A 15340-nucleotide genomic window follows, 5' to 3' on the forward strand; every position below is an offset into this window, starting at 1 on the left:
CGATCTGAATTATACATGATAAAACAAAATCTAATCAAATTTATGATATATAAAAACACAGCTCATCAAAGTGTCACCCCTAATTTTAGCTACTAACAATAAAAATAAAAATTAATGTCAATCTAGATTTTCAGATGGCCCTATAATGTGTCCAATGCAGTTATGAAGACACTATAAAATTCACATCTGACTGAAGTATGTGCATGAAGCAAAAAAGACCAATCTATTTAAAGCAAAGGACATGTATTGTGTCCCCTTCTACAATAGTGAAAGGGGGAATATCATTAAAAATGTGGGTGGTATATAAAAGTGTTTTTTAAATCGTGATATTCTTACACTATTTGCAGTTACAATCTCAGTTTGCCTCCATTTGTAAAAGACAGTCCAATATTGTTCTGCACAACATACTATTTACGGTGCATTTGCCTGCGCGATCTGCTATTATATATTGTACCATTCCTTTACACACACACAAGATTAGACAACCCAATAAGGAATCACTCATTTAGTTCAGGAAATTAGAAGTCCAAATATTCGTATGTAACTAAAAAAAAAACACCTAATAAAATGGATGGCCTAGTGTCTTATATATGACTAAGTCATGATCCTGATTCACAACACCAATCATTGTAAAATCTACAAATCAGCTATAATCAAACGGTCCAAAGATAATGATCTTACATTGAAGTTTTCTAATCCACACAGACAACTCAAAATTCCCTTTAACTACTGACAGTACTAAGTACTTACTGAAGTTAGATACTGGGACCACATGTTGTGTAACTGTCATCGTTAAATATACCTTACGTAACATTACTTTTATCTACCACTTGTTTTGTTTTTTCCTGTCCGATTATAAATTATTTTGGCTACAATTGATAAAATGTTGTTTTTTTTCTAAGGAGATAAAACTGATCAAGAGCATTGATATATTTTTCATACTGAATCGAGGTGCATGTGATAGAGGCACAGCTATCGCAAATTTGATGTTGACAAAACTGTCCTGGGCACTCATTGTCCACTACCAGGGCTGGCACTACCATATAGGCAAACTAGGCAGCTGCCTAGGGCACTGATTTCAGGGGGCGCATTTTTAAAAAAATTTATTGTTTATAAATTTTGCAATTAATAATTCTCAAATTTGTTTCTCAAGCAGTTACCCATATCACCTGCTTCACGTAATGACCCTTGATATACGTATATGTGTGACAGAGGTATATGCATAATTGAGGTATGTGTGAAACAGAGGTATGTGCATAAATGAGGGATCTCTGATCGAGGTACATGTGAATAGAGGTTTGATCAAATTTACATTATGTCTATCAAAATGTTAATGGTCTTTTTTTCTTCACTAAAATCCCTTCTGACTATCTTTATAGTATTCTTGTGTAAAATAAATGGTACTAAACATCGCCTATATGCATTTATGATATTCTACAATTAGAAGATATGCAAAGACATGATTGGGATGCCTATTTGCTTCACTTCCTTGTTTGGAACAATGTTTACAATATTATCATTTTTTTCTGGTGAATCATCTCCATCAAAAACATTTTTCTTCTTAATTATACAGTTTTATTCAAACCATTTGATTGGAATAATATGGAAAACAAAACATCAAGGAAGTTCAAATTGTGTTAATGTAAATTTCACTAATGGGGCAAAAATTGCATCTTTATGTCATGCATTCATGACAGTGTTCATCTCGTACTTCTCATGGACTAAACTGAATAAGATGCTTTCATGATAGTTCATGATCATTAAGTGGCAATCAAAACATTACAGTGAAGGACAACACTAAACAGGGACGAGGGCTTTCAAGTACCACCCATCTATACCAGTCTCCTTGTATCACATGACCCTTATAAGTCACATGATTAACATTAGATGCTGATGAAGGCAGTGTGATATTGCCAAAAATGTCAAAAGATATTTATGCTCTGAGGAAGGAAAATTACTAATAATTGTTCTGATGGACCGTTGCGTCGTCAGACATTCATAATTTAACATTTTGGCAGCCAGGACGGACATCATTATGCAATTTATTTTGTATTCCTATCAAAATATTTACATGTATACTGACTGATTACAATTATTCAGCTCTCCATACATTGTACTGATTTAATGTTTACAGAGTGATACCAAACACAACCTGCATTCAAATTCAACATTTACCATAATTTTTACTCCTCAAGATTAAAAATTGATAAAATATAAATTGTTTAAATTAAAATCTCATTTTTCTACAAAACCACCAAATTTTAGATTCAAGACAAATACCTATGAAATGTTACTTTACATCATTCCATGGGGTCAATTTAACTGATGTTCTGCCATCCCATGGACTTCTGAAGAGGGCAAGTTAATACTCTAGCTGCAAGACCAGAAGGTCAGTCAAATTTTAGAGGTAACTATTAAAACTGATTGGGAGGGCAACATGAATTTCTGCAGGGCCATTTGATTTCCATGTGAGCTGACCATGCTGGCCAATAGGAAAATATGTGTTATGCTGACCCATGATTCCTTTTACTTAATAATGCCAAAGAATACCAAATGTTACTCAATCTTTAAACTTAACAAAATGCATGTCATATCAGTCAAACTTCAACATGCTACCCCTTCAAACCACAAGATTTTAAAATGGGCTAAATAAATAATCACTTTATTTAGCATAAAAAAAAGTCCTTTACCAGAAATTTTAAAATCAGTACTGCCAACTTGACAAACTGACTTTCAGAATCTCATTTAGAATCATTATAGATATACAGATTACAAAAAAAGGGAAATAAAGCCAAAAAGAATTTATGATTGGCTGACCATCCCTGTTTCTCATTTCCGACCCTAGCACCTTTTTCCAACTTAGTAAACAAAAAAAAAATTCCCAAAAGCCGTTTTTGCATCTGAGACAGTTTTGCCAGTTTTACAGTATATACTAATCAAATTAATATATATATATATATATATATATATATATATATATATATATATATATATATATATATATATATATATATATATATATAATTATTATAATATTTATATTTTTGAAGAAGAAAAAATATACCAATCCTAATTTGAAAACCAGTGCAATAGAAAACATATTAATTTTTGCCTAACACAAACATGTACATACATGCCTTCACGATGGCACATCAAAACTCAGTCACAAGGAAGTTCAAACTTTTTCTTTAAAAATGTCAATTAAAAAAAATTCAACTTTCCTGACAAAACTTTAAAAAAAACTATATTTTTATATTAAAATTTACACGTCAAAAAGAACTTTTAAAACTGCCACGTTTTCTTACCAAACAGAAATAATGTCTAATGCAGTAGATGATCAGAGTTGACATATAAGCAAAGTCACCCTGACCTTCTTAATAATTTATATCTTAAGTATATGTAAATTTATAATTTATATTATTAAATTTATCTGTTAATTTTCTAACCTTATCTCCTTATCAGTTCATTTTTCGCAACTGATGGGGAAAATGGAAACAGTATATAACCCAGATTGATATTATTTTTTGTCCAGATGATTATTTATTTCTGAAAGGTGACAGGGTTGCTAAAATGCTGATCAATCTGATTCATAATAGGAAATATCCTGGTCATCATTATCACCTTTCTAATCCATCATCCTGCAAGATATTAAAGTAGTTACCACAGATAGATAAAGCATGACATCAATATGACAGTTTTCATTCAAGCAGTGGTACTGATGTCTCCTTTTAATTCAAATATGTAAAATATATTATAGCAATATAATTTATTATTTAGCCGAAGCCTTGCTCAGAGAGTGATGATGCTTAAAATACATATAAGTCCAGTAGAATGCATTCATGGCATTAAAAATTGAATTCACATACAATAGAGGCAGGACCCGAAACTTGCCTAAAGCGGAGGTGTGAGACGGTTGGCCCCCAAAACAGCGCAAGATAGCAAAAACTGGATTATTGTCATGCAGCATAAATCATTAATCAAAATGATGCGTGTTTGAAAATGTAAATCACAGAACAGTAGTTCCCAGACCTTTTTTTTTTCGTGACCCTAAAAAAAGTCTGTTCCTCACGACCCCGTTTCGGTGGGGGGGGGGGGGGGGAATGAGTGGTCGAGTGGTCTAAAGCACTCACCGTTACGGATCACTGCCATCTTACCTGTCTGTATGGGATCGAGTCTCGAGCTCAGCCAATGTGTGTACATGAGAAAGCTTTCTTGCATCTCGTGGGTCGGTGGTTCTTTCTGCGGTATTCATGGGCTCTTCCTCCACCAATGACAATGGCCGTCGTATATAGTCTATCTTGTGCTGAAAAATGGCGTTAAACCCCATAACAACAACAACAAAATTATGGGGACCCTTTAGGAACCACTGGCACTGAGGTACACTTACACGGTTTAGTTTCCCCACCTCCTTTAGGCACAGGGGCTCGTTACAAAGAAAATCAAGGGATGGGGGTTCTAACCTGTAATATTATTACAGATTAGAACCCGCCATCCCTTGATTTTCTTTGTAACGAGCCCCTGTGCCTTTAGGCAGGTCTAAGTTTGTCTTTTGGCGCCATTTTTACTTCATTTTGAAGTTAGTAGGCGTAAAAAAGACAACAATTTAATCCCCACGTAACACAATTATACGTGACACACTAATATGCAGTGCAAGCGTAAAACAGTATACCAAAAATTATATCCGATAACTAATTTCTAAGGTATCGGTAAATGTTAAATGAAGGGATTAGAGGACGTTCTTGTTTTAACTGATAAAATCTAAGATTTTTTTTTAGTTTGTCTCCTTGGTTGTTTAATATCACGAAAAGAGTTTGCTACAAAGAATAAATGTACATGACTATTCAACTCTATAAATTAAGTGTAATGCACCAGTCAGATCTTTATGTATGTATTAAAATATCACTGAATTATGACCGTACTGCAAAATGTCAGCAACAACAACTTGTATCAGGAAAATAATGAAATCTCCTTGCAGATTTATCATAAACAATGAACTGATACTATATTAAGACCTTGGCCTAAAAAAAAAAAAAAAAAAAAAAACAAACCTAGATATCAGTATCACCTGCCACAAATAATTACCTGCAATTATTATTTGATTAGCAGAGAGAGAAAAATGATGGTTTACATGATTTCGAATAAAAGGGCTTTGATAAGCTGACTTTTAGAGGTGAGAAGCCCCTTAAAATAATTCATACAGGACTGAAAAGATAGTAAATGATACATGATATCTGATGTTAGTAAATTGATGCATTTTAGCTTAGGACTTAAGGCTTGCTACATTCCAATACATATGTCATGAGAAGTAATGCCCTGGGGACCTGTGACTAACATTTCTTTGTGTTTAAATATGATTATTAATAACAAGAAAGGTAAGGACACACCTTAAAGCTTTCAAAGTTATACATCGGTCTCTCAAACAAATGATCATATATATAATTTTTAAAAATATATATATATCAGCCAAATCACTAATGCCACAACACTTGTACCATTCTCCCATTACATGTGCAAAGTAAACAAAATGTTGTTTTTGCCAAACTAACGATGCTGAGATATGCAATCACCTGTACCATGTATATTAACAGTTTACATCTAAAACTTGCATTAGTATTGCTGTTCTTGAAAGTCAGAACATTTAGCTGTATCAACAATTAACAGAAACATTTTATGTACATTATTTTAAAAGCATAAATCTTGAAAATAATCGTAACAGTGTTTCTGTTGATGAAAATCCTGAGAAAAGGACTAGCACCATGAAATGAGAGCTATAATTACACATTTTGCAATTAATGCTAGAATAATGCTTATCTGGCCATGAATGCTCATCTATCCATGAATACTCATCTATCCACAAATACTCATTCTGCCATTAATACTCATCCATCCATGAATACTCACTGAGCCATGAATGATCATCTTGCAGACTCATCTGACAATGAATACTCATTTGGCCATTAATACTCATCCATCCATTAATACTCATCTTGCCACACATACTCATTCGGCCATTAATACTCATCCAGCCATGAGTCCTTATCTTGCAGACTCATCTGACCATGAAAATTCATTTGGCCATGAATCCTTGTTTAGCCATGAATGCTCATCTTGCCATTGAATACTCGTTTAGCCATCAATACTCATTCTGCCATAAATCTCATCATGCCATAAATTCTCATGTGGTCATGAATACTCATCTTGTCATGAACAATCATCTAAGCACGAATACTCATCTGACTATGAATTCATTTGACCATCAATACTCATCTAGCCACATTTGACCATGAATACTCATCTAGCCACATTTGACCATGAATACTCATCTAGTCACATTTGACCATGAATACTCATATTGGCATGAATACTTATTCAGCCATTAATACTCAGCTAGTAATGAATACTCATCTTGCCATCAATCTCATCTAGCCCTGAATACTCATTTGGCTATGAATGATACTTGTTCCACACTTTCTTTAATTTGTAAATACAAACTTCCCTGAACTTCCTAATCTTGTAATCTACATCCTTCAAATACTGGCTGCTTATTATTTTTGTCCCAGTAAAACAGTTTTTATATTATTCAAGTCTTTCTATTTTGGACACCTCTATAAAATGCACAAATTTGGGTCCAAACAGTTTCCAGTTTATACAAGTTTTGCTGTTTCAACAAGGAACATCTTGAAATACCCTTAACACTTACATCTTGGTCAATATTTGCAATGCCATTAATTCCTTGGACTGTGTATATGTTTCATTTAATATCTCTCATCAGTGTCTAAAAGATAAAAAGTGGTTGGAACCATTCAAATTTGCTCAAGCTGATGCAACTCCCATCCTGTTTCCATCTGGGAGGAAATATTACATAGCCTGAGTGTTCAAATTAATCACATTTAATTTACACATAAATCTAGTGCCAGCATTGAAGTTGGTTCACTTATCAGCTGTCTATGGGATTAATTTGTTTATCATGAACCACAACACAGGAAATACTGTGCATTTTTAATGATGGATTAAAACTTGAAAGGAAAGGTTGTTCAGTAAAGGAGATCCTTCCCTGTAAACACAATAACTTGACACAGACCAGAACTTTTTAACATCAATTCTGTGATTAGAAGAGATAATTAGCGACCTAAAACCAAGCAATAAAGCAATGCCATTACATTTCATCCTTAAAGTTTGATTCAGCTTTTGATATGAGAAAATACAATAACACAATTATCCAAGTCCAATAATTAACTGAAGGTCTGACTGTAGCTAAAATAGATTATTACACTTTTAATAATAATAATAACAATAATAATAATAATAACCTTAATAATAAAAAACAACAACATATAATGAGCAAACATATGCTGGGAGACAAACTGTCCTGAGACAGAAGGGTGGTCACTCAAGACTGGTTTTACTGCTATTGTTATTATTATTTACTATGCCACCTTTGACGTGACCAATAATTATTACTTGAATAAAAGTGTGTTCTGATCCAATATTAAATTATTGTTATTATTATTGTTGTTGTTGTTATTGTTGTTATCATTGCTCTTCAACTCAAAAGAAATCAATAAAAAAAAAAATAATTTGTACCACTGGCACACCTTGAACTAAGTTCCATACACAACACTTCAAATTACAAAATTCTGGGTGTATATCAGATCAGTCTGTATTGGCATCAAGAACTTGCTGCTGTACAAACTCCTCATGCACTGATTAATTGATAATGCTGCAAAAGTCGGTACAATCACAAAACATATTGCAAATTGGATACATTTTTCTTGAAAAACCAATCTGGCTTGTTTATTCTGGATCCCTAACTATTATAATTATGATATTTCCCAGAAATCCCTTCCCCTTAATTACCTTGGAAACCAAAGTAGCATGCTCGATTTTTCATATAATCAACTAAACTGTATAAACACTTCAACCCATCTGCAGCCAAAATCCAATTTGTTATTTGCAGGACTTAAGAACATCCAATTATAAAGTATAAACAAACCTCTGACAAACACAGCTGAGCAGTAAATATCAAAGAAATGAATAACTGAAGAAAAAAAACTGAAATGGTACAGAAATATTCCATTATGGTAGTAAAAATACACAGAACACTAAAAGAAAAGCCCATCGCCTGGTCTTATCTCCCATATGTGGCTCTTACACAAGATCGAAGATTTTTGCTTTTATAACAAAAACACGTACACTGCTTCTTGAAAAACATGACTTTTATGGGTCAGTTTCAATTATACCACGCATGATTGTAAACCTACAATACATAAATACTTACAAGATGGATCTAACAGCAAACAACGTCAACCTTGATCTACCATATGCTGTACTGATTACTTGTAACGCACTGCAGAGATCCAGATCTGCCTGCACATTATGTGACAGATCAGAATCAATACAGTCTGCACATGGTTTGGGCACACATATATATATAACTAACTTTAAGCATCTATATACATCAAAATAATTGATGATCTAACAGATTAAAAAGATTTGGATCTACTCCTTTCAAAGTCAAACATGCACCTAAAATATATCAATCATGCACAGACAGTCTTTCATCAATATATATATATATATATATATATATATATATATATATATATATATATATATATATATATATATATATATATGTGTGTGTGTGTGTGTGTATGTGTGTGTGTGTTTATGTATACACACCAACTATATAAATACTCGTTATTATAATCAAATTACTACAAACTGCTCATCAATCAGTATAAGGCAATGTGTCAAAGTTAACACCATGTATATAATATTTATCTAGTCTGTAGAAAGCTAATTGATACAATATTATTCACTGCATACATATTTACTTCCAATTACTCCTAAAAATATGCAAGGATGTCACTGTTTATGAAATTAGATCTTGCAATGAGAATCCGACACTTACAATGTAATAAGTTTTATTTACAAAATCTACAAGAGAGAAGAAATTTGACACTTGATTATATTAAATGTAAATTAATGCCACTTGCTTGAGAAATTGGGCAGTTTGAATAAACACTACTGTGCAAAGAGTGGCACAGCTTTAAAGAACATGTGTCCTCTACATGTTACCATAGTTACCAGCATTAAAAATCCTATGATAAAAGTTTTATAGACAGACTGATGTAACATATATTTAAAAAGCACAGTGATGATGCTAAACTTGGTTCAACTTAATACTAAACCATATCAGTACCTTGTGACTTACAAAGGTAATATATATCCTTGAATAAGTGTCTTAACTGATTCTGCAGAAATGGATTAATACTGCTGTCTTTTAGCAAATCCTGCATAGAAGGGAGGAAACTCCAACATTATGTTGCTAAAAAATTGACAGTATTTTTAAACCTAATTTCTGATATATACTTAATAAAAAAAAATCAATAAAAGGTAAAGCTGTATAACTATTAATATCAACCTCTGCTTCCATATATTTGTCATTATACATCAGTTGCCATTTTAGGCAACATTTTTACATCTGCATACACAGCTGATATTGTTGTGCCATCAGTAGAGTCCTTGTATGACAACTTATTGGTGTTACAGTAGTCTAGTCCTACTATGGCAACTTATTGGCATGACACTTGGTCTCATAGAGTTGTTGTATGACAGCTTAACAGTGTGACTTCAGTTACAGTTTAATGGTGTTACATTAGTTTGGGTCAAGTCCCAGCATGGCAGCTTACTGGTGTTACATTATTTCCGGTAGGGACTCTACTGTTAGAGCTTATTGGTGTGACATTAGTTCCTAGAGTGTCCTAGTATGACAGATTATTTGTGTTACATTAGTCTGGGTAGTATGGCAGGTCATTAGTTATACATTGTAATTCATAGGAAATATGACCTTCAGGGTCAAGGTATGAGTTGATTGTCAAAAAATAAAAAGATTGGATGATTTTTTTTTTACATGGTCTGGCTTATAACAACCCTTGTAGTGGACATGTTTTTGATATACATCTTTAATCTTGACTTTATTTCAGTTGACTCAGTGGTACATCAACACGTTTTTCTTAATTAATTAACAAATATTTTGCACTTAATTTGACAGTTTCCACTTATGGTATAAACATTACTTATTTATTCATGGTCACCCCACCCTTTCCCATCCCAAGGGCAAGGCCATGATTTATATGCACTTTGCAGTTATAATGGTTTAGTCATGATGTAACCCGAGGGTGTAAAAAACTGCAAATGCCTTTGTACAACCGTTTAATAAATTTGGCATCCTGAAATAATGCAGATATGATGTACATTTAGCTGTGTAACTTCAGGCATATGTCAAAGCTGGAACCTAGTTTTATATCCTCAGGTAAAAAATTCAATTTATATTTCTTTACTGTCTTTACTTGCTATTATACTAAATTACATATTATCTAAATGTCTAAAAACTGGATATAATTTTGATTAAATCTAACAACTTATCTTCCTGAATAGATATTTCCTCATCCATAATGATTATAAACACACCTTAAAAGAATGTGGCTAATTGGAATTTCACCTGTTATTTTATTAACTTTTTTCTAGCTATCCGTGGAAGTGTAAGCTTGAAGAAATGAATGTGTCACATAATATTCAATGTCTGAAATGTTGATTATTAGCCCAAAAAAAGGTAATAAGAACTGCTAATAATGATATATCGTCAAATGCATCTGTAGTTAAAGTCTAAGATTACTGCTGATATAAAAGCTGGAAATTCCATTTTACCGTTCAGGTTATAAATCTAACAAAACTACTGACAATCAAATCATAAAACATCTGGATATTTTTTTTCAGGAACAAGGGAGGAAAATATAAACGGCAGTCGTTTGTCAAAAATTAATGTCCTTTCCATGTTATCATCTGATTGCGGCTCTATGTAAAGAAAATCAGATACATGTGAGTTATAATGGAAATCACATCAATAATGGCAGTCAGTCTGTCTGTTTTGTGTTTCATACCCAGTCAATGGATTAAAATTCAAACTCCTGGATGCATTTGTCTTTATACTCATTAACAATGATAACAGATCCATTTCCAAAGTTCTCTTATTTTCATTGAAGTTCATTTTCAAGTCATCACAAAAATGCTGAGAAATATAGAATAGTGGATAAAGCTGTTGACTAAATAAGACCTTTTCCAGGTTTTGTTTAGTGAGGCCAGAATTTTCACTAAAAAAACAAATGCTGCTTTCTGACTTGGACAAAGATAAACCTTTCTGAATTTGTTATTTTGTTTATGACTTTTTGTTACTTTCTTCCTGAGACTGAAATAATAGAACATACATATGCCAAAGAATTGTAAAAATTCCTCATTTTCTCCTGAACTCCATGTTTTTTTTTAAATGCATTCTCTCATACATAACCTAGGCTAACATTTCACCTTGATATAGCATCAAATGAACTTATAAAATTGGCTCTGGCATTTGGAGCTCCTTGTAAATTGAATCTGTCAAAAAATTTAAATTTCTATAGCTAGAACAGCTGTTAGTATTTTCCATTGCAGGAATGGAAGATTGTTCCCTTCATAGATCACAAAGCAATCTCTCTTCTTATCTCCAAGCCTTTAGGTCTCTTCCTGGCATTCCAACCATAATAGTTTGAAATGAGAAACAATGACAATAAGAACAACCTTCCCACATTTTGCAGCCTCTACTAAAACACTCGCTCAAAAGGTAACTGCATGCTTTTGTCAACCCTTCCAGGTATATTTTAACTATTAATCTATCCATGCCCACCCACCCCCCAGTTTATCCTTGCCTACCTTCTTAATAATATGGACACAATGAATATGACAAATATTTTGATTATGTGAATCATTTTAAAACAACAACAAAAAGAATTAGGCTTATATATATATATATATATATATATATATATATATATATATATATATATATATACATATGTGTGTGTGTGTGTGTGAAACAGAAGTGGAGATTAAATTTAATCTACTCCAAGTTTTAATGAAAATTTAATCTTTCTGCCACACCATATTAATTACTTACATAAGTAAATTATACATGTATATTGCATATTGCTGGCAAAATCAGTGGAACATATGTTGGGCTATAATTTAAAAAATATAATATGAAAATATGAGTTTAGCTTAATCAGCTAATTGTTTGACATTTGTTCATCTTAAAGATGGTCCATTTTCTACTTTTAATCCAACCCACCATTAATGACTGATTTACAGCTAGCTATATCGAAGAGTGTATTTTAGTTGCTAATTACCAGTTTAACATGCCTCATGTATTTACTTGTTATTACATTGGGATAGAATTTCACTTTAAAGTCAGCTGTGTAAACTAGTTGATTGATATGCACTATGATTATGTGATCTTGTTTCATTTTATAATCATTTCCTACTTTGCATTTAATATTAATTTTTAGTATATTAGTTTAAATATATATAAAATTCATTAAGTTATCAATCTCTCATAAAACATGTTTAGTTTAAATATATATAAAATTCATTAAGTTATCAATCTCTCAGAAAACATGTTTCCTTTAAAAAAACGATTCAAAGCAATTGTATAGTTTGATAAGATAATGTCTACATATATATATATATATATATATATATATATATATATATATATATATATATATATATATATATATATACACACACTCATGTAACTTGTAATTTTATTTCCATTTATAAAAGAATGAGTATTACGAAAAAGTTTACATATACAAGTTTTTATACCTAAAAATGAAAATCAAGTAACATTCGGATATCTGAAAATAAAATCGGTTGACATTTAAAATTACTTCTACGTCGTGTTTCCTTGCGAAACCTACGAGTCCATTGTACCAGAATCAACGAATTCACTTTATCTGTCCTTAAGGGCTGGCTTGTCATGTGTGTACTGACTGACAGGTAGTGAAACTGATATCATCAATGTTCTAAACAAATGAAGATACTTAAAGTGCGTCTATTTCCAGGTGATTGTTTTAATCTTTTCTTAAAAGATGGACCTTGTGGATTTAAAACCGTCAGTAAACATTCCAGTTGCCGTGCTAACAAAATTAAAATTTCACAAATAAGAGTTTTCCCTCACGCAAAAGGTTGTTTTGGGGGGATGTTTTTTTTTTCCTCCAGAGTACCAAACACCCGTAAAGAAAACTCAAAAAAAAAAAAAAAAACATGTACAAGACAATGTCAACTTTCTGCAAGTTTTAACTATAAAAAAGAGCAAAAATGCACACAAAATACCTGTTTCTTAGCTTAAATATTGTTTGTTTTGTAGTGAAAAGAAATTAATACTGCCGTCAATTAACGTTTGCGTAACTTAAGTTCGGCATTACAAATGTTAAAATATAAAATCTCACTCGATAACAAAGATTTCAGGTTATTTTAATAGGAATTTAAACTTAGAAAATAATACTTGTGTGTCAAAGTTGACACTGAGATTGTTGTTAAGTATTCAGTGTTTCTCTAAGCTACTTCTGGGATTTCTTAATATTAAAATTTCATCCCCTAAGAACAGGTAGCAACAACATCCCGGGGGCATGTATTACCTCTACCCTGATATCAATAAGCCCAGTAGAAAAGATGTTTGTTTAGCTACGAGTCACACGGGGAAAACAAGACAATGGATACAATGACGTGAAGCCTGATCCCCTAGTCCTTGAACAAACATCTCTGCTTTTATCAAGTAAGTTAGAGATATTCCCCTGGCTAACTACCAAACAAAGGAATAGAAAATTGGCTCAACGGCCAGTTCTGACTTTGTAATTACATCTAGCTGTTGCAAACGTATCCCAATTAGCTAAAAATCATGGAATGTGTATATACGTCACATTTTTTTTTCAGGAAGCATACGGGTGGAAACGGAATAATAATAATAATAACAATAATGTATTAGTATAACACCAAAAAGAAGATAATTTAGGTAAATATGAAGAGCACGAGATTTTCAAGGGGTGTATAACAATTTAGAGGTGGTCGGTTCAAGGAATATACTTGGATATTCATTGCCGAAGTGAGTGTGGTTCTTATGAGACGTGGTCCAGGAAGGAGAAGTTCAGAGATGATAATAGTTTTAATAATTATTTAATATCTATACATAAGTAACACTATATATATATATATATATATATATATATATATATATATATATATATATATATATATATATATATATATATATAATGTGTGTGTCAATATCACTAAACAAATGCATGTTTGTAACCACTGTCGTTGATGTGTTGTGACACATTCAACGTAATGCCCAAGTGAAAATTAAGTTCCTTGTCAATAATACCACAAAAGATAAAACCTAAATCTTCCCATAATGTTTTTTTTTCCCCCTTTCATTCTTAAAAAGTCTATCACGTGCTAGCGTACGAGTTGTTCAAATCACGCACAGAAATCTATCAGGAAATGTACAAGGTGAAACGAACAAGCGTGCAGTGTTGTAGATAGTGCTACTTGAGGTATCTTGGAGTGTTTAAACGGTCCGATTGGAACACTTCAGTCTCAATAGTCCTTTGATAAAACTGGAATCAAATGTTTTAGTAAAACTACTGTCGCTCCAGCAGAAAATCGATATCATTGAAGAGATAATTTGCTCATTGAGAAATGAAGGGAAAAAAATGCCCCAAAAGTCATTTTGCAGCACAAATATTTATCCCGTCTACATTCCAATGCAATATCTGGAAGGATAAATCAATATAGAAAAATAGGTAAGTGGTTTCGACATGTGCGTGATTATGTTATACATGTATTGAATACGATTCATCACAGAGAAGCCTACCTTATCACTGTTGATTTTCAATACATTCCGATACCCACCTTGGAAAATATTCCCAAATACTGTTTACTTCTCTGGTAAATTCCAAACTAAATCAAAACCCATCCTCGGTGCGGTGTGTTTACTTTACGAGAACTTCCACATAATGTTTCCACAACTTGTCAAATTCCGCTGTACCCACCACTGTTACAAAAAGTACCACATCTCCCATAGCGAAGTGTTACTTTCACTTTATGGGCGAGGTTAAACCTACTTACCATTCTGAAGTGAAGAAGTAAGGTCATTTTCTGCATCCAAGTGTCTGGGCCGTGCTTGTTTTCGCCGAGACATCCTTATGAAAAGTCTGTGTGTACAATGACACAAGTTCGCGAGAAGCAAATTTCTGATTTATTCACTCCGTGCCCCTCTGCGCATGTCACAAATATGATTATCAATAATGCTGCTTGATTATCATAATCAAATTGTAACAAGCGTTCTGATTGGGTTTGATCCAATGTGCCAATTAGGGCCCTGAATGCCTGTGTCAGCTGACAGCTAGAGGATGAAATAGCTCCGCGATTTCAACTCACTGCCTTGGCTATTCAAACAGAA

At 32.6% G+C, this 15340-nt stretch overlaps 1 protein-coding gene across 2 annotated transcripts in view; it reads right to left on the reverse strand.

Moving 5' to 3' along the window:
* LOC149779811 (sal-like protein 3) overlaps positions 1-15134 on the reverse strand; it is a 109361-nt gene extending 94227 nt beyond the window's left edge. For both annotated transcript variants that reach the window (XM_089936476.1, XM_089936475.1), the window contains exon 1: positions 15007-15134. In XM_089936476.1, coding sequence (XP_089792602.1) covers positions 15007-15079 — 73 coding nt within the window. In that variant the 5' untranslated portion in view covers positions 15080-15134. The remainder of the gene's footprint in view (positions 1-15006) is intronic.
* Positions 15135-15340: the final 206 nt, after the last annotated feature.

Source organism: Sinohyriopsis cumingii, chromosome 16 (genome assembly GCF_028554795.1).
Source record: "Sinohyriopsis cumingii isolate HCF-2022 chromosome 16, ASM2855479v2, whole genome shotgun sequence".
NCBI lineage: Eukaryota > Metazoa > Mollusca > Bivalvia > Unionida > Unionidae > Sinohyriopsis > Sinohyriopsis cumingii.